Source organism: Ambystoma mexicanum, chromosome 4q (genome assembly GCF_040938575.1).
Source record: "Ambystoma mexicanum isolate Mex_15411 chromosome 4q, UKY_AmexF1_1, whole genome shotgun sequence".
In the NCBI taxonomy this organism is placed as follows: Eukaryota; Metazoa; Chordata; class Amphibia; order Caudata; family Ambystomatidae; genus Ambystoma; species Ambystoma mexicanum.
The window spans coordinates 413033193-413054657 of record NC_090928.1 but is presented as its reverse complement, the minus strand read 5'-3'; the positions used below and the strand labels follow the sequence as shown (position 1 = coordinate 413054657).

Here is a 21465-nt window from a genome sequence, read left to right as displayed (position 1 = left end):
GTGGCACTAGGTGCAGGCAAACTGTAGTGGACTGCGGAGGACTGTAGTAGGCTGCAAGGCAGGGAGTCCAGAAGAATAGGACAGAGAGAGATTAGTAGTAGGCGACAGACAGAGAGCCCAAAAGAATAGGGCCGCAAGGTAGGGAGCCCAGAGGAGCAGGGCTGTAGGCAGCTAAGTGTAAAACAGGCTGTAAGGCAGAGGAGTGTAGCAAGCCGCAAGGCAGGGAGCCCAGAGGACAAGGGTTGTAGGCAGTGGAGGAGACAGGCTGCAAGGAAGGAGCCCAGAGCACAAGGGCTGTAGGCAGTGAAGAGGTGCAGGCTGCAAGGAAGGAGCCCAGAGGACAAGGGCTGTAGGCAGTGAAGTGGTGCAGGCTGCAAGGAAGGAGCCCAGAGGACAAGGGCTGTAGGCAGTGAAGAGGTGCAGGCTGCAAGGTAGGGGCCCAGGGGACAAGGGCTTGGAGACAGCAGAGGGTTGCAAGCTGCAAGGTAGGGAGCCCAGAGGACAAGGGCTGTAGACAGCCGGAGTGAGGCAGGCTGCAGGGCAGGGAGCCCAGAGGACAAGGACTGTAGGCAGCCGGAGTGAGGCAGGCTGCAGGGCAGGAAGCCCAGAAGACAAGGACTGTAGGCAGCCGGAGTGAGGCAGGCTGCAGGGCAGGGAGCCCAGAGGACAAGGACTGTAGGCACCCGGAGTGAGGCAGGCTGCAAGGCAAGGAGCCCAGAAGAGCAGGGCAGCAAGAAGTGAGCCCAGAGGAGCAGGGCCGCTGACTGTAGGGGGCTGCAGAGGACTGTAGTAGGCTGCAAGGCAGGAAGCCCAGAGGACAAGGGCTGTAGGTAGAAGGCAGCGGAGTGTGATCGGCTGCAAGGCAGGGAGCCCGGAAAAGGCACTGGATCAAAACAGGATAATGCAGCAACAGGAACAGCATACAAAGTAGAGGGTCAATGCAAACAGGAGTGGGGAGATCTCAAGATGCAAGACACTGTGCTCCTGCAAGCAGCTGCTTATATACAGCCCTGCCCTGTTCTGAGGCAGGCTAATTGACAGCACCTGGAGCAGCACACCTGAAGACAATCTGCCTCCTCCCTCTCTGGTCCTGAGCAGGTGGAAGCAGCACTGGCCGCTAGGGCTTCTGGGGATTGTGGTCCCAATAACGATGAATGAGAATAGCCAGGAATAGAGGACTGTAGCCAGGTGCATTATGGTAAATGTAGTTAATTGAAAAAAATAAGAAAGAACCAAAGTTGAGCAAATGGAAATAAAAGACCAAGGCGTGAATAGGATTTGTTCAAAGAGTATTAGGGGGATAAATGAGTACCAAGTAGTCCATGATGGTTTCCAATGCGTGCGCCAGCGGGGCGGGCATGACACCTTGGGAGTTGCTGATCTGTCTGGGAGCGAGTGAAGCATGTGAGTTAGTTTGACCTTGGCTCGCCCCCCGAGCCCATAGTTGTATCTGCAAGTTGCATTTTTACAACGACAGAATAACATTGTCAGAGTAGCTACTTAATTGTTAGGTCAGCTTCACCACGGATGACGAGCCCAGCAGCGCCCACGTTGATGGAGGTGGACAGATGAAGACTGACCAATGGTCTGGCATCCCATATGGAGCAGACCCTACATGTATGGGGTTCCTCCAACCCATATTTTAGAATTGTAGTATATAACATTACGTCCTCAGTGACGTTGTTTGTGCTTATAATGTGCTGCATTATGCCTACGGGGCTCAGAACGTTCGGCGGCAGCAGAGTTCTTTGCTGATGCAGTTCTATTTTGTAGAAATAAATACTTGTTATTCTTGCAAGTGTGTCTTGGGACTTTTTCCTCTAGCAGGCTGCATTTTTTTCTGGTGTGAGCGTGCAAGGGCATGCCTTAATTTGGTGACCCTGACGTGATCCCAGCGACCCCCGCACTGACATAGGCTTCTAGGCTGCTTCTCACAAGGGGCCGCGCCTGCCTGCAGCGACCAGTCCCAGATGTGTCAGTCCCAGAGGTGTGCAGGAGACGTTTTTACAGAATCCGTGTCTGCTCTTTGAAGAGGGGTGCTGCTCCGGAGAGAGTTGAGGCCGTTGTTGGAACCCTGTGATGGAGGAGTTTGGGTGTACACGCATATGTGAATATACCCTTGCAAGTGACAACAAGAAGGGGAATGGTATATGGGATAGAGTGTGGGCTGTGAGTGAGTGGAGGACAAGGTTGTTTGTATGGTGTGGATGGGATTTTTTTTTTGTTGCTTTTATTATTATTGATGTTTCAAGGAGTATATAACGGAAAGGAAAACAGGAGTGTAGGGAGCCTCCCCGAGTGAGGGGAGAAGGTTGTACCACTTATATTGTGTAATGGAGGAAAAGGAATTACATAGGAGCCCCACATAATTAGTGGACTTGAATACAGTAGTCGTCGTTACTTTAACTTGTTAATTTAGCGTATTGTTTTTGTGTTTTTGTTTTGTAGGGTGGAGGCTTGAGGAGGGGCGTTGTGTAAATAGCAGCTTGTTTTGAGTGCATGGTGTGCGAGAGTGGGTGCGTGTGAAGCAGAGGGTCGGGAAAGCAACGTGGGCTGATAGGGAGGAGAGAATGACAAATTTAGTTTTTGGTTGTGACATTTGCAGCGTGCGATTAGAAGTGTAGGGATGCTTTACAGCGCATACATCACCTCAAAGGGAGGAGAGACTCCTCTAGAGTACATGTACAAGGTCTTGCTATTGTACCGGGAGAAAATAAAGAAATACCATAAGCAGTCGGTGACAGAAACATGAGGGGGATGCCCCGCTCATGGCCAGAACAGGGCACCCATAATAAGGGAATTCTGGAGCATATGACTACATTTCTAGGAGCGAAGTACAAGGGAGTTACAGAATAGAAAGGACATTTTAGACTTAAGGAAGATGATTGAGGATGTGGAAGACTCCAATGAGGGAGGGACATGGAACACCCATAAAGGCGACAGACAAACAGAAGGGGGTGGGACACACACAGAATACAAGGGGATATATCCATTGGCAGCGCTCCTAGCGATGGGGTACACTAATCCACCCTATGTGTCCACACGGGCCACGTACCCTCCACCCCCATATATACCCACTCCAGCAACCGCTCTGCCTCAGAAGTGTGCAGGACAGAGGGAATTAGAAGGGGCACTAGAAACGGCGCAAGCAGAGCTAGCGCAACTGCGAACAGGACAGAGTGAGGCAAAGGGGAGTGGACTAGACAAGTGGAGAGCGGGAGACATTTTCTTCAGATTGGACAGTACGGCAATAAAGGATGTGCATATGGAGAAAAAAGAGGGCTGGGTCGGTCAATTTCTGACCACTCCCCTCTACTCATGCACTGGGCAATAACGGGCCCCCCGCCTCCCATACCAATGTGGCGAATGCCCACAGAGACACTTACTGATAGGGCCTTCAGGGGGAATTGGGCAATAAACTGGAGGAATACATTACGATTAATTGGGGCAGCTTTGGCCATTGGAGCATGGTATGGGAAGCCCTGAAGGTAGTAATAAGGGGAGACGTCATTGCAGGTGCGGGGGGGGCATCAGGAGACTGTTTAACGAGGAGCTGGAGAGACGAGAGGATGGTATAAAGCAGTTGGAATCTACCAACCGGGCCACCAGGGTGGAGGAAGCGAAGCTAGCAGAGTCCAGGACTGAATGTCAAGAGGCATGGGGGAGATTATCCAAGTTTGACTACATAACACGCACAGCCAAAACACATAGAGAAGTGGATAAACCCAGCAGGCAATTGGCGTTACTTTGTAGGCGAGAACGCCCCAGAAGACCTACGACAATGCTTAGAGGAGAAAATGGGACACTACACAACACGCAGCAAGCAATCAATGACACTTTTGCAACCTTCTATGCTAAGTTATATGCCCACGACAATGCGGTGCTGTTGACAGATATACGCGACACGTTAGAGGAGATAGAATTCCCCAAACTGGGTCAGTCACAACGGGAGCCTTTAGATGAGGTAATCACTGTGGATGATGTGACAGACGCTATTAGATCACTGTCCACTTGCAAGACCCCGGTTAGCGATGGACTCCCTCCTGAATTCCATAAGGCATATGAACCAACACTAGCCTCTACACTTCACGAGGTGTTCCGGGAAGCATTCGAGGTAGGGACATTGCCAAAAAGCATGAGGGAAACCCTAATAGTCCCGATACCCAAGTCAAACAAACCAATGGAAGATTGCGACTCGTATCGCCCATTAGCTATGCTGAACTACGATGTCAAGATATTGACCACTATACTGGCTAAACATCTGTCCATAGTCATAGGGGGTCTGATACACAAAGACCAAAACGATTTTATAAAGGGTCGCAACACGACGGCTAACCTAGGCAGGCTACAACACATTATGGCGCAAACGCAACAAGAAGAGGAGCATTTAGCAGTGATGTCACTAGACACCATTAAGACATTTGACTCCCTATACTTGGAATGGCTAATAGAGGTCCTGCGGGCATTTGGGTTTGGGGAAAGCTTTGTGAGATGGATACAGGTGTTGTATAAGGATCCAATGGCAAGAATAAAGACAGGGAAGATGGTATCTGAGGTCTGGAACATTCAGACGGGTACTAGACAAGGATGCCCACTTTCACCCATGCTCTACATCCTTGGGTTAGAACCCATTGCGATATATATTAGAAAACATTTCTTTGATGCAGGAATAAAGATAGAAGGGAAATATCACATAATATAATTATATGCAGACGATGTTCTGTTCTACCTGAGCAACACACAGCATAATGTTCTAACGATACTAGAAGTACTAGGCAATTTCGCACGCTATTCAGGAATACACTTTAGTAAGCAAAAATCCTGTATGTTCCCTCTAGCAGGTCTGATGGGTGTAGACACTGGAAAATTACCGGAGGTGGGAATACAATGGCAACAGGACAATTTTAGATACTCGGGGGTACAGATTTGGCAAACACCGGAACTCACACACAAACACAGCACAATGGCTGTGACACAGAGCCTACGTAACTCAATGAAGTTCTGGTCCAAACTGCCGCTATCAATGATGGGGAGGGCGTTGATAGCCAAAATGATAATCCTACCACGATTTTTATATTACTTTCAAAACATCTGCTACTACATTGACCCCCTTTCTTCCACATCCTGGAGCTATTGGTCAGGGATTTTCTTTGGGAAAATGCACGCCACAGAATAGCACTAACCACGCTGACCCTACCTTGCAAAGAAGGGGGTATACAGCTACCGGATGGCTATCGGATAATGCAACCACAGAAACGGGACTACTGAAAGATTTGATCGCCCCCATGTACTTGAAAGAAATATTATGGTCACCGCAAAACCCCATGAGGCGAGGTCCTATGCTGGTAATGCAAGGCAGGCGTATATGGAACAGGGTTAAATCAGTCTTACACCTGGTGCACCCCTACTCACCTGAGATGTCACTACTGGCAGATGCGGGAACAGTGGCAGCAGACTTACACATCATAAGATACTGGGAAAGGCTGGGCTTATACACCTGGGGAGACATGTACTAGGAAGGTTCGTTAGAGAACTAGAATCACTGTACAAATCGGAGGGATTACCAAGAGGGCAATTTCTATAGTACCAAAAGCTAAAACATGCAGCTAAAACAAACTGAGTTGAATGGCCAGAGGAACCGGAAGCAAACCCCCTGATGACTGAACTTTACAATCTGAGTGATGGGTGGAGACCAGTGTCAAGAATATATGCTGGACTAAATGAAAGGCCCAATCTCCACACTGACACACTCAAGGATAAGTGTGAAAAGGATCTAGGAGTAGATATCACAGAGAGAGAATGGGGAAGGGCACTAATGCATCCCAAAGAAGTGTCTAGGAACACTAGATTTAGATTTATACAGATGAATGTTCTATTTAGAACGTATCTGACCCCTACGAGAGTGGCGAGCTTCAACAAACAAACCAGGTCGACTTGCCCGTGGTGTGATAGCGAAGAGGCCGACTTAATGCACATGCTTTGGGGGTGTACGAAAGTAGAAAACCTTTGGACCAAAATTAAGCAGATTTGTACGAATGCTGGAGTCACTAGGTACGAATGGTCCCCTAAGGAATTTTTATTAGGCACTTACCCCAAGCTCAGTAAAATTAAACACATAGTGAAAATCATGGGTATGGTGTGTATACTCGCAAAAAGGGAGATAGCAATGTCATGGAAGTCGAAGGCAGGCCCACAATTTGCCAGGTGGAAGAAGTCGAAAATATTCCTGCCTTTTGCGCCCTGATGCCCCAGGGTCTGGTGAACACTATAAATAATAAACTAAACTAAACTAGGGAAATAGAAAGACAAGCAGCAGCTGAGACAGAGGACTGGGGAGCAGGGACAACTGGAAATGATGGGGAAATTTGAAGCATGGAAGGCCCTGATAAGAGACATGTTCCTCCCGTCTGATGATATTCCCCCCGTGAACGATTGGAAGTGGATACACATATATTGAATAATGCAAAAACATAGATGAGTCGCCAGCCAGACTGAACTGCCACCCCAGTGCTTATTAAAAGATAAACTGGACTCACACTCACAGGTTGTTAACACAGATGAAAAGATCTGATTTGATAGTAGAAGACAGTTATTGTTTGTTGTTCTATTTTTGTTGGAATATCTGCTACACAATGGCAACATGATGTTGAGTTTGACTATAATTGAATGACAGATTGTAGTGTACAACCTACAAATGCCAATAAAAAGAGTTTAAAAAACAAAAAATAGAGAAGAAAGAGGGCAACCAAGCACACAGTACAGGGTATTGAACTGTAAGGTCCGACAGAGGTTTGGGTGGAGATCCGGGAGAGGACTGGTGGAGTACTGTGGATGAGCTTGAGGATGACAGTGAAGAGGAAGTGCAGCAAGCACCAGAGATAACACCTCTATTGGAAAGTTTGTGGGATGTGTGAGAAACCTGACAGTGTCCCTCTGACTAGTCCTCGGGGATCTGACATCCAGGTGGCCAGGACACGGCCACCGCTATTGGATAAAGTTCCTGGGGGTGGACCAGTGAGGAAGGATCACCTGGATGGGGGGTCGTCGGGGAGTGGAAGTGGAAGCGGGACACCGACGAGTGAGATGCGGTATCCCCCTTCTTATAACACCTTTTACCCTGGAGGATATTCAAACACTCTACCCCCCCTTTTCCAACTCGAACTTTTTCGTACATCATGAAAGACAACGGACAAACACCGGAGCCGTTTACCTCACGTGTCCCAACACAAGGGTCAGGCAATGTCAGGCAATTGACCAGAATCACACATACCTGACGTCCCTTTTCCTTCCTCACAGGGATAAAAGGTTGAGCACAAGAGCACCATACGAACAAGGCAGACCGCACAACGTGACAGCTATCCAGACACAGCAGTTCAAGAGGAGGAAAAAGACGGCACAAACCGAGAGGGAGACAAGGAGAGAAGCGACCTTGCCCTTTCCTACCAAGGCCGTCAGACTTCCTTGGATAGAATTGTAAGACTGCAAACAAAAGCCCAAGTGTGTTACAAGCGATGTGAACGGTACACAGAGCGTGCCTACGTTGATAAGCAGGACAGAGGGAGACGCCTGCTACCGTGGTACAAGCCTTGACTCCCGATACGAAGACAGCCAAGCGGTTCATCACAGCCGGTGACTCGAGGGGAGGACCGATAAAGAAACCGAACTGTGTTGAACAAAAGTAGCAAATGGCTGATTGCAGAATGTACAAAGAACTGTTGATGTAAAAGGTGAAAGCCAGCTGCAGATGAGCCAGGCACCACGTGACTCATTCGAGCAACTGTGGACGATGACCCGATTGTTGAAACTTGTATTACCAGAACGCCTTGGGAAAGGCGATGAATGGTTCAAAGTGGTCATAGTCTAGTAAAATCCTCTGCACAGTCGAAAGTCTTTGACAGGCATATGATCGTAAATAAGGGAAGTGAATCCCACATCGTAAATAAGGAGAAGGAACTGTGAGATTGGCAAGAGTGAAACCGAAAGAGGGATGCCGATGGAAACGGGCAAAGTCTAAAGTCCCAAAGAACAGTGTGTTGACAAGAGTGTACCCGACAGGGGGTTGTCCACTTTGAACTGTTTAACAAGACATTAAGATTTGTGAATACCACAGAGGGGGATCCAAGGGTGAAAAGCATCACCCGACGTACAAGCAGAAAGGATTTATTGTTGTTATTTTGAATGCATCAGGCCCTCGAAGGCAAGATACTTTTTATAGAGCAAGAGACTCGGCCATCGAAGATCCTGATAGCTGAAAACGGAACTGTTCACTTGTGTTGGGAAAGCTCGAGTGTATGCTGTGCTCCAGAGTCCTGCCTTGTCACATGCTCAAAACGTGGGTAAGGGAGACCATGACTACTGCATCCTGACATATTGTTTGTGAGCACTTCTTTATTTCGTATGTGCCCTACCCCACACTCTTTTGTATTTAGCGTAAGGATTGGCAATAGGTTTTTCTGAGTATAGGCCTTTTATTTGACAAGACGCCACTAGGATTGCCTTATTTTTATTTGATGGTTGTAGCTTGCTCCCATCTTAGATCTAGGTTCAGATTAGGTGTTATTCCACCCTACCTATAGAGTTTAATAAACACCCTTGAACTGTGATCACTTGTGCCTGTCTATTCTTGATACCATGCCTTCCTTACAGATGAGAGGGTAAGGAGGTTTGGTCGGATGGGAGGAGCGAGGAAGAAGGGAAGTGCCGGAAGAAAGGAAGGGAAGAGAGTTGGCCTACAGATGCCTCTGATATACAAGGGCGTAAGTAGAGCACAGTATGTGCCCTGGGCGAAGATGGACAAGAACAATTTGATCAAAGCGCTCCCGCCGTTAACAGCGGGTACAGGGAAAATTAATATACGCATTTGAAAAACAGACTGCAGGTGTACCCCTTGCCATAGGTGATATGAAAAGTTTATTAGTGGCAATAGTGGGAAATCAGGCTGGGGACATGTGGATTAAAGCGGGATACCCCAGAGTAAGATTGGATAACGAAGCGCATGATGGCGCATCGTTCAACTACATCAGAGCGCAGGTATGGCGCGTGCTTCGGCGCACATACCCCAACATGCCAGACTTACAGTCAATAATGCAAAACACTATGGGCGATGAGGAAGACCTAGCGCAGTACATTATTAAGGTTTAGGAGATGTGGGGGCGGAGACGGGGTCCAGTGGGAACAGTCAGTTCCTCTGTTCTATTTTGTCATCAAAAGTGGCTTACCAAAAGAGGTGCAGAAGACGCTAGACAAAATTGTGGGCCTTAAAGCGAAAGGGTGGGCGGAAATTCAGAGTATAATAACACACCACTGCAAACTAATAAAGGAATTTAAGAGGGAAATAGCACAGCAGTTGCAGGCAAATGAGGGACAATTTGTACAGTGGAAGCTGGCTAAGAGGCATGGGTGTCTACACCTGCACAGACATAGACGACAGGGAACACGCAAGGGTCCGCTGACAGCCGAATCGCAGCATTTTGGCCAGAAGGAGGACAAAGGCAGTGGGGAGGTAGATAGCAGTACCCCACTTAGGAGTGGCAACAAGGAGGTCAGCAGCATGGGAGGGGTGGATTTAGGGGCGGTAGAGGGAGCTTTGGAGGCATGGGACCAAATGGGACGGGTATGGTTCCTCACAGTGTTGAAACTGCGGGAAGTGGCAACCTTTTTCGAGAGAGTGTAGAAGCAGGCTAGAGCTCGGATATAACACGTACAATAATTATCACCCATAACCCCAGAATGCACAACAGATGCACAGATGCTGACACCAAGAATGACCTCCATACCCTAGGAAATACACCAAGCATATACGCAGCTCCCACCTCAGCCTTTGGGGGTGCAACGAAAAACACCCACAGCAGCAGCACCCACAACAGCAGTACCCACAACAAACTATACCCCAGCACGGAAATGGTAACATGCACACACCCAATGAAGTACTGAATGCCGAGGGGTGAGCGTGATGGGAAACAACCATTTCACGTTCCCCGGGTCAAAGACATACCTGGATAAGGACAGCCCACAGAGCGCTTGTATCCCCAGTTCTATCTATGACGGTCTGTCCAGATGAGGAACCCTTGGTGGGCGCAGAGATAGGAAACAAACACTTAATTTTTATGGTCAACACAGGTGCCACAAAATCATCCATCAGTGATGGAGATTCCCTACTATCGGGCCACACTCTTGACACACAGGGATTCTCTGGGGCTGTCTCCACGGCTCCATAAATTAAGGAGGTTGACATCAAAATAGGGGGGAAGGTGGTGCTCACCACCCTGCTATATTCTGAAAGTTCCCCAGTGAACTTGTTGGGTAGGGACTTGCTCAGCGAGCTCAATATGATAATATGATTCACAGATAGTGGCATAGTTTGCGCCACACCAGAGATGTGCGCCATGAGTGCAATACTGATAATACATGCAATGGGAGAAGTGGTGGTTCGTGGAATTCCCATAGACCCAGACATGTTGGGCATGGAATAAGTGTACTTGTAGAGACGATGCCTCAGATTGGCAAAGGGTGTTGGCGAGTGCCGTCAGATTTCATTTTTTGCCCTGTTGTGTCCGCTGAATTGGCTGCAGGTACAATACTGTCCCTAGATTTACAAGGATTGGTCATTCTGAAAAAAAGGATTGTTGTGATAGGGACTGACCAGAATGGGTGCGAGTAGCGCACAGTACTTTGCATTGACCTCACGATACCTCTGAAGGAGGTGACTGATGCAGGCTTGTTTGAGGACAAACCAGATGACAGAGAAATAGTGCTAGAAATCTGTATCCTCTGTGAAATAATGGTGCAGTACCGGAAGGTCCAGTGCCCCCTAATGGCCCCTGCGGCCCCACCCCAGTTAGTTGAGGCAGATTTACAGCAGGTACCAGAGAAACTGTGGACAACCAAACGCCATGATGTAAGGTTCCTACAGGGTGTGACCCCAGTACACATAACACTGAAACCAGGAGCAGTACTACCTCAAGTGAAACAGTATCCACTCTCCAGGGAGGCAGAGGAGGGAATTAAGGATACCATCAGTGTCCTACTCAACCATTTGCACACACTAAATTATGCTGTGCAGCAAGAGTTTCCTGTGGTTCCTAACCCTGCTATGATTTTGTGCAGCATTCCCAAAGAGGCAACCCACTTCTCGGTGGTTGGCCTCAAAAATGCATTTTCTCCATACCATTGCACCCAGACTCACAGTACCTCACTGCTTTTACACATGGGGGAATGAAGTTCGAACATACAAGACTACCTCAAGGGCACTGTGAGAGCCCAAGCATTTTCAACAGAATACTCCATGCAGATTCAGGCAACATCCAACTGTCCAGCACGATCATCCAGTACGTGGATGACCTGCTAGTGTGCAGCGACACTAAGCAACACTGCAGACAAGACTCGATTACACTTCTACAACTCCTAGCACGCAAGGTTGACAAAGCAAAACTGCAATACTGTCTATAAGAGGTTCTATACCTAGGGCAGTTGATATCAGTGCATGGCAAAAGAATCATACCAGACCGCGCTGCCTCTGTGTGTGCCACCCCACAGCCCACAACAGTAAAAGACACGCAAAAGTTCAATTCAATTACTGCAGGGGATGGATCCTTGACTATGCAGCACACACAAGGCCGCTTTTACAGGGCCTCAAAGAGGTGCAAAAGACTAACAATAAAATAGTATGGACTGAAGCAATGTTACAGAATTTGAATGAGCTCAAAAAGGGGATTTCAACCGCCCCTATATAAGCAACCCCTTATCTCCTTATTTTCACACTCTAACGGCCAACTCATGATGCCATGTTGACACAGAAAAGCACAATGGGCCACAAGCCATTGGCCTATTACAGTGACACATTGGACTCAGTAATGCAGGGGCAGTTGGCTTGCAAACAAGCACTTGCGGCAGCAGCATTTGCAATTGAGAAAAGTTCCACAATTGTGATGGGCTGTTCTATTACACTCTACGTGCAACATGCCGTCTTTGCCATTTTGGAAATATCAAAATCTACTCTGACTACACAAAGAGCATCTGCATATGAGATCATTCTCTCCGGCCCAAATATCCACATTGTACACTGTAAAACAGTGAACACTGCAAAATTCATAACAGAAATGTGCAGTTATGAGGATTTGGCCAGATACGGCTGTGTAACATACAACTTGGAGGAGGATGACATTCCCAAGGCAATGGACAGGCCACTCGAGGGGGAGGGGGGCCTCTACATTGATGGGCCAGCGACAGTTGACCAGGTCACAGGCCTCGGGCATACTGGCACAGTAGTGGTGCACCTAGTGGATGGTGAATACGAGGCATTCTAAAAGACTACCAATGCATTATTCAGCGCATGCGGCAGGGGTCATTGCGCTCATTGAAGCACTGCAATCATCACAAGGATGTCATGTGACAATTTTTTCTGATGCGGCATGCGTCACTACAACAGCGAATGATGATCTTTTGGGATGGAAAAGGAGGGTCTTTAGGAGGGCGGATGGGTCCCCAGTACAGCATACAGCGTTATAAGGAAAGCTAATTTTCACACTCTTACAGCCTTTTGTGGTGGTCGTTAAATGCGCCGCCCACACTAACAACACTGATGAAGTGCCACTCGAAACGCCGCCGCAGACACTGCAGCCAAAATAGCAGCCTATCTCCCAGTACCAACTGTAGCAGGGTATGTTGTCACGACCCCCACCACTGACCAACAACCTGTCTCCTATAGTGCCATGCCCATTGAATATAGCGCAGATCATTGAAATACAAGGCAGGGCACCAGAAGAAGAAAAACAATTGTGAGTCAAAAGAGGTGCACACAATCCCTTACTGATTTATTGTGGAGACAGGAATGTACAGGAAAAGCAGCAATGCCACACAAACTGTTGATAATAGCATTTGATCATCTCCATCACCCATCCCACAGCTCCAAACACCACATTGCTGCTGATATACAAGAGGATTGGTTTATTCCAAACATCCAGGAACACTTGACAGCGCATAGTCATGCCGAAGGGGGCGTCCATTGTGGAAGAAAAAATTGGGGACATAGTAATGACAGCAATGTCCTAGCGGAGCAGCCATGTTGCAGTGAAGGGTAGCAATACTGTCATTTATCAGAAGGTGCTAGCCCCAATACCAATCCGAGCTCTGCACCTTTTGCAACTCTGGAGGGTTCCATGACAGCTGTCTGACTTCAGGCGCCACAGGAAGGGCTTTTCCCGGCGTGGTAGGCTCCTATCTGGACATTGAGCAAGATGCGTACAGCCAGTGGCGCTACCCGGGAGCAGAAACGTACATTAATGAAGGCAGCCAAAAAACACAGCTTCTCAATTGTTGTTGCCCATTGGAAAGCTCCCTCTTTTTTTGCACTGCTTTCATGGATCCCTGAAGACCTAGTCTACCCAGTTGGATTTTCCTTTGTGCTTCTCTCTGGATTATGCCTACTGCGCGGTCTTTCTGTATGAACTAGTTCTGTTTAATGGCTTGAATCTGTATTGAGTTTTTGTTACAGCTTTTTTGGTGAGTTTGTTTTTTAAGGATTTACTGTCAAGACTTGATGGTCGTGTAGACGATGATACCTCCGTCCCCAAGTACCACCCGAGCAAACAAGAAATTACTGCCCGAGCGGTCCTTGAGGCCACAGGTGGTGAATTTCGTCAGGCGGAACCAGGAGTGCCGGAAGATGCCCCCCACGACCACTGTAAGGCAAACACAGGGTTAGATAATAAACACAGAACCCTAGACTTGAATATGAATACGTAAGAAATCTACAATGGGGCTTACCCGTAGGAGTTGGTTGGTACCCAATATTGGTGTAGGGATGTTATAGGAGGCAGCCGGCAAGGTTGACGACAGGATGGCAGCCTGGCAATGCACTTAGGAGGATGTAATCACCACCTGACTTAGAAGCCAGAAACTGTGAGCCAATCAGGTATGGGAGTCCTGAAAAGGTACGTGATCCAAGAACAGAGTTTGTAACAAAAGGGCAATCCAATAGCATTCCGGGGACAAAACCGTGGTCGAGTCCAGGAGAAACAGTTCCAGCAAGGTACAGCAAGGGAAATCCAAAAATCAATCCGAGAGAGGAGCCGAGGTCGTAACCAGAAGGGAGTAAGTTCCAGGCAATGGTACCGTGATGGGAAGAACCAAATCAGAGTCCAAGATCAATCTGAGGTCAAAAATAGCCAAGTGGTAGTCTGTAATCCGTAATGCGCCCAACAGGATCAGCTGTGAAGCGCTGGATGGTAGTCAGCGCGTCGCTTTTGAACGCTGACTAGCGATCACGTGACTCTCGTCATCCGTCACGTGATCGAACATGCTGAGGAGGAGCTCCCAGGCCCCGGCAACGGAGACGTTGTAGAATGCCCGTGGCGCGTCTCCACGGCAACTGCCAACGCCGGGATGGAAACCAACGCCGTTTCAGACTTTTTACTGAGATTTATGAACTTGTTCTGTTCCCTGAATTGAACTCTGGATAAGATTCAGCTACATTAAACTTAGTGTTTGGCTCTGATATATTCACTTGGATCACTCCTGTGCCTTCTTCCTCAACTTCTGTCTGGGCGCCTAGCTGTGCATACTTTGCTGTGCACTCAACAGGGGCTAAAACCTAGACGGCATATCTATGCAAGTCCATCGATACCTACCTTGTTGACTCTTCTTTCCCTACTATCAGGCCGAGAGCCTGATGGCATTCCTCCTGCTTTTTCTCTTAACTCCATGGTGTAGCGAACGATTGTACATCATGCACAGTACAAACATTGTCTCGACTGTAGATTTTAAGAAGAAATTAAAAGACGTTTCTTTTTTCCTAAATATCTGATGGTTCATGTCTGGTCACTTTACCCCTACACTGCTGAGTAATTTACATCTCGTGTTATGTTTCATGTTTTTGTCTGCGCCCTTAAGCCTCATGTTATGGGTGCGCAATAAAAGTTGATAGATAAATAAATAAATAAATAAATAGTAAGATTGTGAGGAAGGTTTTAGCCGAACAATGGGAACCCATTGGGGTAGCAATCCAATACCATGACAGATTGAGAAGCCACACTTTCCCTGCCAGAAATGATGGAAACTGGTTCAGATCCGGTATCCTACACTTATGCAGGCCATCGCCTCATTACATGCTGGGATGACTGCAGCCCACATGACTCAGAATCAGTTTCTTGATGCTATTCCAGGCAGCCGTAGTATGTTACCCCAGACCCTGATGAACCAGGTCCAGCGGTGTCTCTGGTTTATTTGCTGTCAACAGCGGCACTGCTGTCCTCAGGGTCCCTGATAGCCCTGGTATCAATCGTGATGCCCCCTCACTTTCCGCTGACACCCCCTCAGAAGATTCCCTACCAACCCTAGAACTTACCACATGTAAACCAATGCAATTTGCTCTTTTTATCCTGACCTACCGCCTTCCCTGATGCCACCACTAAGGCAGCTGTGACTAATCCAGGGTATGCATCCCTTCTCCCTTAGGGGGAGCCACCCCCACTGAGAATAGGGAGTTGAGCATGCTATGCAAGACGCTCCCAGGGTTATGGGCAAGCTTGTTTCACCTTGAGTGGCTCCCTCTTAGGGGACAAGGACTCACCCAGTCTTCTCTGCTTATATGGGAGTAAGGGAAGTTGTTAATTTGATGAAACCTTTGTCTTTGCCTGATAAAAATGCTCACTTTAGGAATGTTTTTAGAGCAGAGGGATAAAGGTACTAGAGTACATTTTGATGGTAAATGCTCATTCAATACAGAGTAACTCTGGTGTGTAAGAATACCATGGTTGTATATGGACAGTATTTTTGTAAACCATATTTTTATTGTTTTTCAGATCAAACATAGTAAACATCAACGTATTTTTAAATGCAAACGCCAATCAATCTTTGCACTTGAATCCACCCTTATATTCAGAAACCTGCTTTTTAAATGCTTCCTCTCTCTTACTTGCAGGTGTGATCTGCTGTCCCAGTAAAGTCATTGATGATGCCTTTAGTGATGTCATATGTGTTGTCATCAGTGATGTCATTTGTGATGTCATCACTGTGCTTAGGAGCTGCGCAATGATGGCCTCAAAGTTAAGGTGGCATAGCTTCCTAAAGCTTCCGGATTTCAGTTTTTCCACTTTAAATCGTCACCTTAACTTCACTTCAACTAAAGTTTTTTTTCACTGAAGTTCAAGGGTTTCATTGCATCAGATTGTTTCACCTTAACAGTGCTTGCAATGACGTTTTGTACTCTGAATTTCAAGTGTTTTGTCATGCTATACCTCCCACTACTTGTAGTTCTGTCTTTTTTTCTGATAACATAACTGATGTCATATCATTTGTTATCAGTATCTGTTCTTCAGCTACGCAACATCGCGTTTATAAAGTATTTCATAATTTTTTGTGTCCACTAGATAAGAAGGGATTAGTAATGATCTACTGTGTTGAGGAAGAGTGATGTGGGGTTAGTGGGAGGAAGGGTGATGTGGGGTTAGTGGGGAACTGTGACGGGGAAGACTGGAGTTGTGTAATTGGGGACTGTGATGAGGAAGAGTGAGGTAGGGGAGTTTGCCAAAAATATCAGTTCTTAGCTGAGCAAAGGTGTTAAGCAAAGGTGGATTGACAGATGTATGAACATTTCCTTGCATTTATTTTGGAGGACAATGTGCGAGTGAGCTGAGAGAAAACAACCCTTGATGTCCAGTCATAGAGGGAGAAGTGGAAATAAAGAAAATGTCAAGAAGAGTTCAGAGAGTCTGTCCAGAAAATAGATTGATAGGTGGTGGATATTCATATCAGACAGACTTTATCGATGAAGTGAGTGCAAAGAATCAAGTTGGGGTGATTAAAAAAGGCCTAAAAAGTTGCCAATCCCATAAAAGTTAGTACTTGTCGGGCATCATCAGAGGCTAGACATGCTCTGCCAGTATCTGGCCAACGACATTCTTTTGTTCCTTCTTCCCTAAGCAAAATAACTGTTCTTTTGGACGTGTTGCCACTTTTCCCATCTAACCTCTATGGCAGCTTTGCAAGTAGCTTTTATTCTGCAACAGTGTTCTTTAATGTGGTACTAGTCACTCACTCCTGCATGATATTTCGAACACCTATGTAAACTCCTTCAAATTCTCAACACGTTTGTGTGTGTGAGAGAGACTTTTATAAAGCACCACAGGGATCGAAATAAGTTTGGGTAATGTGTTGAATCCCTCGATGTCGTCCCTTCTCCCCAGGAGGCCGACACTTCCCATGGGGCCAGGAAGGTGAGGTCGCTACCCGATAGTGCCCCTACGGTGGTACTCAGGGTGAAGATCCCATGGGTGAAGAGCCCCCTCTCAGCGAGAAGTGAGGACTGTCGAGGGAGAACACAGTATACACACCTTCATGCTGTTAGACATGAGGTATCCATCCCTATGTGTAGGACTCAGGTGTAGGACTCAGGTACCCCCATGCTCTCTTTCGCCTCTTGCTTCCTCTAATTTCCTTATGCATAGAAATTGTGTTTATCAGGCAAATAATACTATGACGAGGAAGAGTGAGGGAAGAGTGAATATGGATAACTTCAAAAGTACTGTCACGAGGAAGAGCGGGGCGATGCAGAGCCCTACACGGAAGCAATACGAACATGCTAGCTATTGAAAGCTAGAAATCAGTCAGGACATAAAAACTAACAAGGGACTCCCCTCAGAGTCTGTCCTGTCCCAGAGCAGCTTCCCACTGGGTAGCGGAACGCAGAGGAGAGGTCCTGCGGCAGACCCGACCGCTTGGAACAGAGAGGCGGAGAACGCCAGGACGGGGAAGCAGCGCGAATTATGTGGTTGTGGGATCCGGCATCCGGTGGCAAAAGCAAAGCTGCCCGAGTAGTCTCCAGGCGAGTCCCGACATGTGGAGAGAAACCAGCATGGCACAGCTCCCGAATACTGAAACAAGACCTCAAGAGCCCAGGGGAAGCCACAGACGCCATCCAGTGTTGCTGAGGACTAGAACCCTTGCAGACCAAGTACAATGGTACGCACCGGGGGACCGGGAAGGCACAGGGATACCCCAGAGGCTGTGATTGGGAGGAAGTGCAGGGCCATCTTCCTCGCCCTAGTGGGACCATAGAGAGAGAAAAATTGAGAACGGTGGGTGTGAAAGAGCACCCCAGGGAGAATGAGGGAGAAGCCTGACAGAATAGTGAACCAGGTCTAGTTAAAAGAGATTGCAAAACTGAAAGAGGGGTCAAGGACCTAAACATCAAGAGAGACAAGTTGAGAACATAGGTGGTGAAAGAGCACCCCAGAGAGACTGGAAGAGAAGTCTGGCAGGACAGCGAACAGAGCCTAGTTAATAATAGATATTGCAGAGCTGAAAGAGGGGTCACGGACCCATACATCAAGAGAGACAAGTTGAGAATGGAGGGGGTGAAAGAGCATCCCAAAGAAACTGAAACAGAGGCTTGGCAGGTTACTGAACCAGGCCTATTTAAGAGACATTACAGAGTTGAAGAAGGGGCCTGGGACCCACAGAATAAGACGAGAAGTCCAGTGGAAGAGAACCTTTAGCATAAAGAATGAGATGTCTAACGGAAGAGAGCCTTTGGCACATATCACGGAAAGCTCAAAGGGGAAAGAAAGATCCTTTTGGCACAAATCACGAGAAAACCAGGGGACGGGAGCTATCTCCTTTGGCAGAAGACAGAACTTTGATAAAGAGACTATTGATAAAGAGAAATGGAGGAACGCTTGGTGAAGGGAAGCGCCTTCCCAATATTGGTATGGAACTTTAAACTGCCTAAAGCATCCCAAAGAAGGGAGGCATCTTGTTCAAATCAAAGTGTAGTTTAGTTATAGGTTTTCTGTTGAAGTATAAGGGACTGAAATAGGTTTAGGGCATAGGACAGTGGACTGTATACTTTTTACAGATATTCTGACATTACCATTCATTTTGGTTGAGGCAGGGAAAGCCCTCTTAGTCATAGGAACAGGTAGGTTTCTTCCTCCTTTTCAGCTAAATAAAAGTCTATACCAACAAGCAGGCCACCTTTGTGTCCTGAGTTTCCTTCTTCACCCTTACAGTAAGCAGGCGCTAAAAGCAGCTCCTGGGTATCTGGCATTAACCAGCAAGCAGGAGCTACCACTGGGGAACCAGGAGCTAGTACACAGTGTTCCACAATTATAACTTCAACATAAGATGCAAACTTAGGATGTTGCTTATTATTTAGGACCCCTTATGGTTTAAATGTCATATGGGTTTGTCCTAATGCTTATTTATAGATTGTCCCAACTGCACAAAGTTAAATTCACATAGTTGTTTGGGATCAGTTGGCCTGGGGAGCCAATAGTAGCTCTTGGCAGCTGTTGGTGCTAAGCTAACCAGGCTCTTCTAGGCTACAAGCAAGAGCTAAATAGCTCCCATCAATTTCGAACCCTGCACCAACCTAGCTAGGATGCAGCAGAGCGCTGTGTAGTTTCTTTCATCATTGATGATCTTGAGTTTATATGAACTGTTCATTCAGCCCTTCCCTGATCTGAAAGTGGACATGGGTGTGGAACCCTAAACTACATGTATGCAGCACCACAAGTGTTATTTCAGTCAAGCTGTGAATTGGTGTATGCTCTCCCCTCAGCTCCTTTATCCCTTCTACTCATTCCCTCTTTCCACGTCCCACTGGACCTCCCACCTGACGCTCCCACTGCCCGCACACTCCCCTGAAATTATTTGTTTTAATTTAACTCATTACAAATCATAAATTAATCCAGTACTAATTCAAATGACTGTGTTGCATATATTTCTTTTAAACGAATAGGTTTTCAAAATGAGCTTGAATGGTGGATGTCCGTATGAAACACTGACATTATATTTTTTCAGTAAGTCATTAGGCGTTTGGCTGAGGTTGCATGGGATATGTATGACATAAGGTACATAGGACGCATTGCATGCTGCAAATAACACATATTTAGGCCATGGAGCACTTTCTCTGTTAGCAATGCTGCAAATATCCCACGTCATTCCATCTCATAATTGTTTGGTACTTTAAAATGAGAGCTATTTAAAATACGAGCCTCATTCTAAGTATAGGGGAGCGGGAAAAAATTGGCAGTAACGGAATTACTGCCACTTTTCCCGCTCTGCCATATTACAGGTATGGTCCTGGAGTGGAGGATTTACCTCCTCCAACTCTCTGCCAATAATTCCACAGAATTACCGCAGCGTAATCATCACCAGAGACTCTAAAAAAGAATGGGGATTTACACCACCACCGCGGTAATGGTAAATTCGCTGGGCGGTATTCCAGTGGATTTACCACTGGAATACAGCCCAACGTGTAATAAGGCCGGTTTTTACAGTTGCCAACACATCCGTAAAGGGGCCCAAAACAGTATCCCAGAGATTGTGTTCTGCCACCTGCTGCTGTGTGTGAACTCAGTAGAGAGCTGTGTGCATTTCTGTATCTTTATAAACCTCGCCACTGTATGTTGCCTACTTGTCTGACATGCTTTTACCATATGCTTGATGAAGGTGCAGAAACCCTCATAGTCTATTTGCTTTATCCAACTGTTTGTAGTAGCACCCTTGTAGTGAAGTTCAGCTCTCCCATGCTGTGCTGGGCACTAACACATGCTATGGAGTTTGTTTCTGCTCTGTTGCTTAGGATTCTTTGCCATATTTACTTCAATTGCAGGTCCTCTTATTGCCACCTCTGTCTCGTCATTGAGAGTGCAAGAGAAGGAAGATGCGATTCATGTGGATTCTGGAAGAAGTTACAGCAGTGAGCGTTCCTCAAGTGAGTGGGCGGAGAAAAGGGATTCACATGAGGATTAGATAATGTTCTTGTGCAGGCAACCATGACACTCTTGCATACATATTCGTAAATATAAACAAATACTCAAGTCCAAATAATGCATACATTTAGAACAGCAATGCAAGTCTCCATAGGAAATATTTGCTTGCTCCTTCTGTGGGTAACAAAATGACAAGGGAGATTTGGGGGTGGGTGATATGGGCGAAGGTAGCAGAACAGGATAGGTGGTGGGCAACGTATGTGGTTAAAAAAAAGAAACTGGATGAGCATGGCATGGAGCCATAATCTGCCCATATTCAAGAGTGCTGCTCTGACATAAAGATTTGCTTTAACATTAGTGGAACAGTTAGGGCACTTATATGTATGACTCGCTCCTGTTTTTATGTACCGGTTTTGAAGTTATGGTTGGTCTGTTTTGTAAGATTTGATACCTCAGAAGCTGCGGGTAAGGGAAGACGCACCAGTGTCCAAGAAAATGGCACTGCTGATGGTGTGTTAAAGGAAACCACCATCTGGTGCTGCCTGCTGCATGCTGTCCATCAGAGGGTAGCTGTACCTCTTTTTCACATAACATTTTGTGCCCTCCTTGTAGGTTTTGCCCTTTATGTGGCCTTCCCCGTGACTGATACCAGATAGTTGCACATTAAGTGAAGGCAACATTTTAGGAAAACCGCATATAAGGTACCTCCGCACCTGTATTGCAACCTGACTTTAAAACTAAGTTCTCACTT

General features: G+C 46.9%; 1 protein-coding gene across 2 annotated transcripts in view; it reads left to right on the top strand.

The window, feature by feature from the left end:
* Nucleotides 1-21465, top strand: part of LOC138467756 (zinc finger protein 879-like) — a 702003-nt gene that overhangs the window by 57389 nt on the left and 623149 nt on the right. For both annotated transcript variants that reach the window (XM_069607986.1, XM_069607985.1), the window contains exon 3: nucleotides 20615-20716. In XM_069607986.1, coding sequence (XP_069464087.1) covers nucleotides 20615-20716 — 102 coding nt within the window. The remainder of the gene's footprint in view (nucleotides 1-20614; nucleotides 20717-21465) is intronic.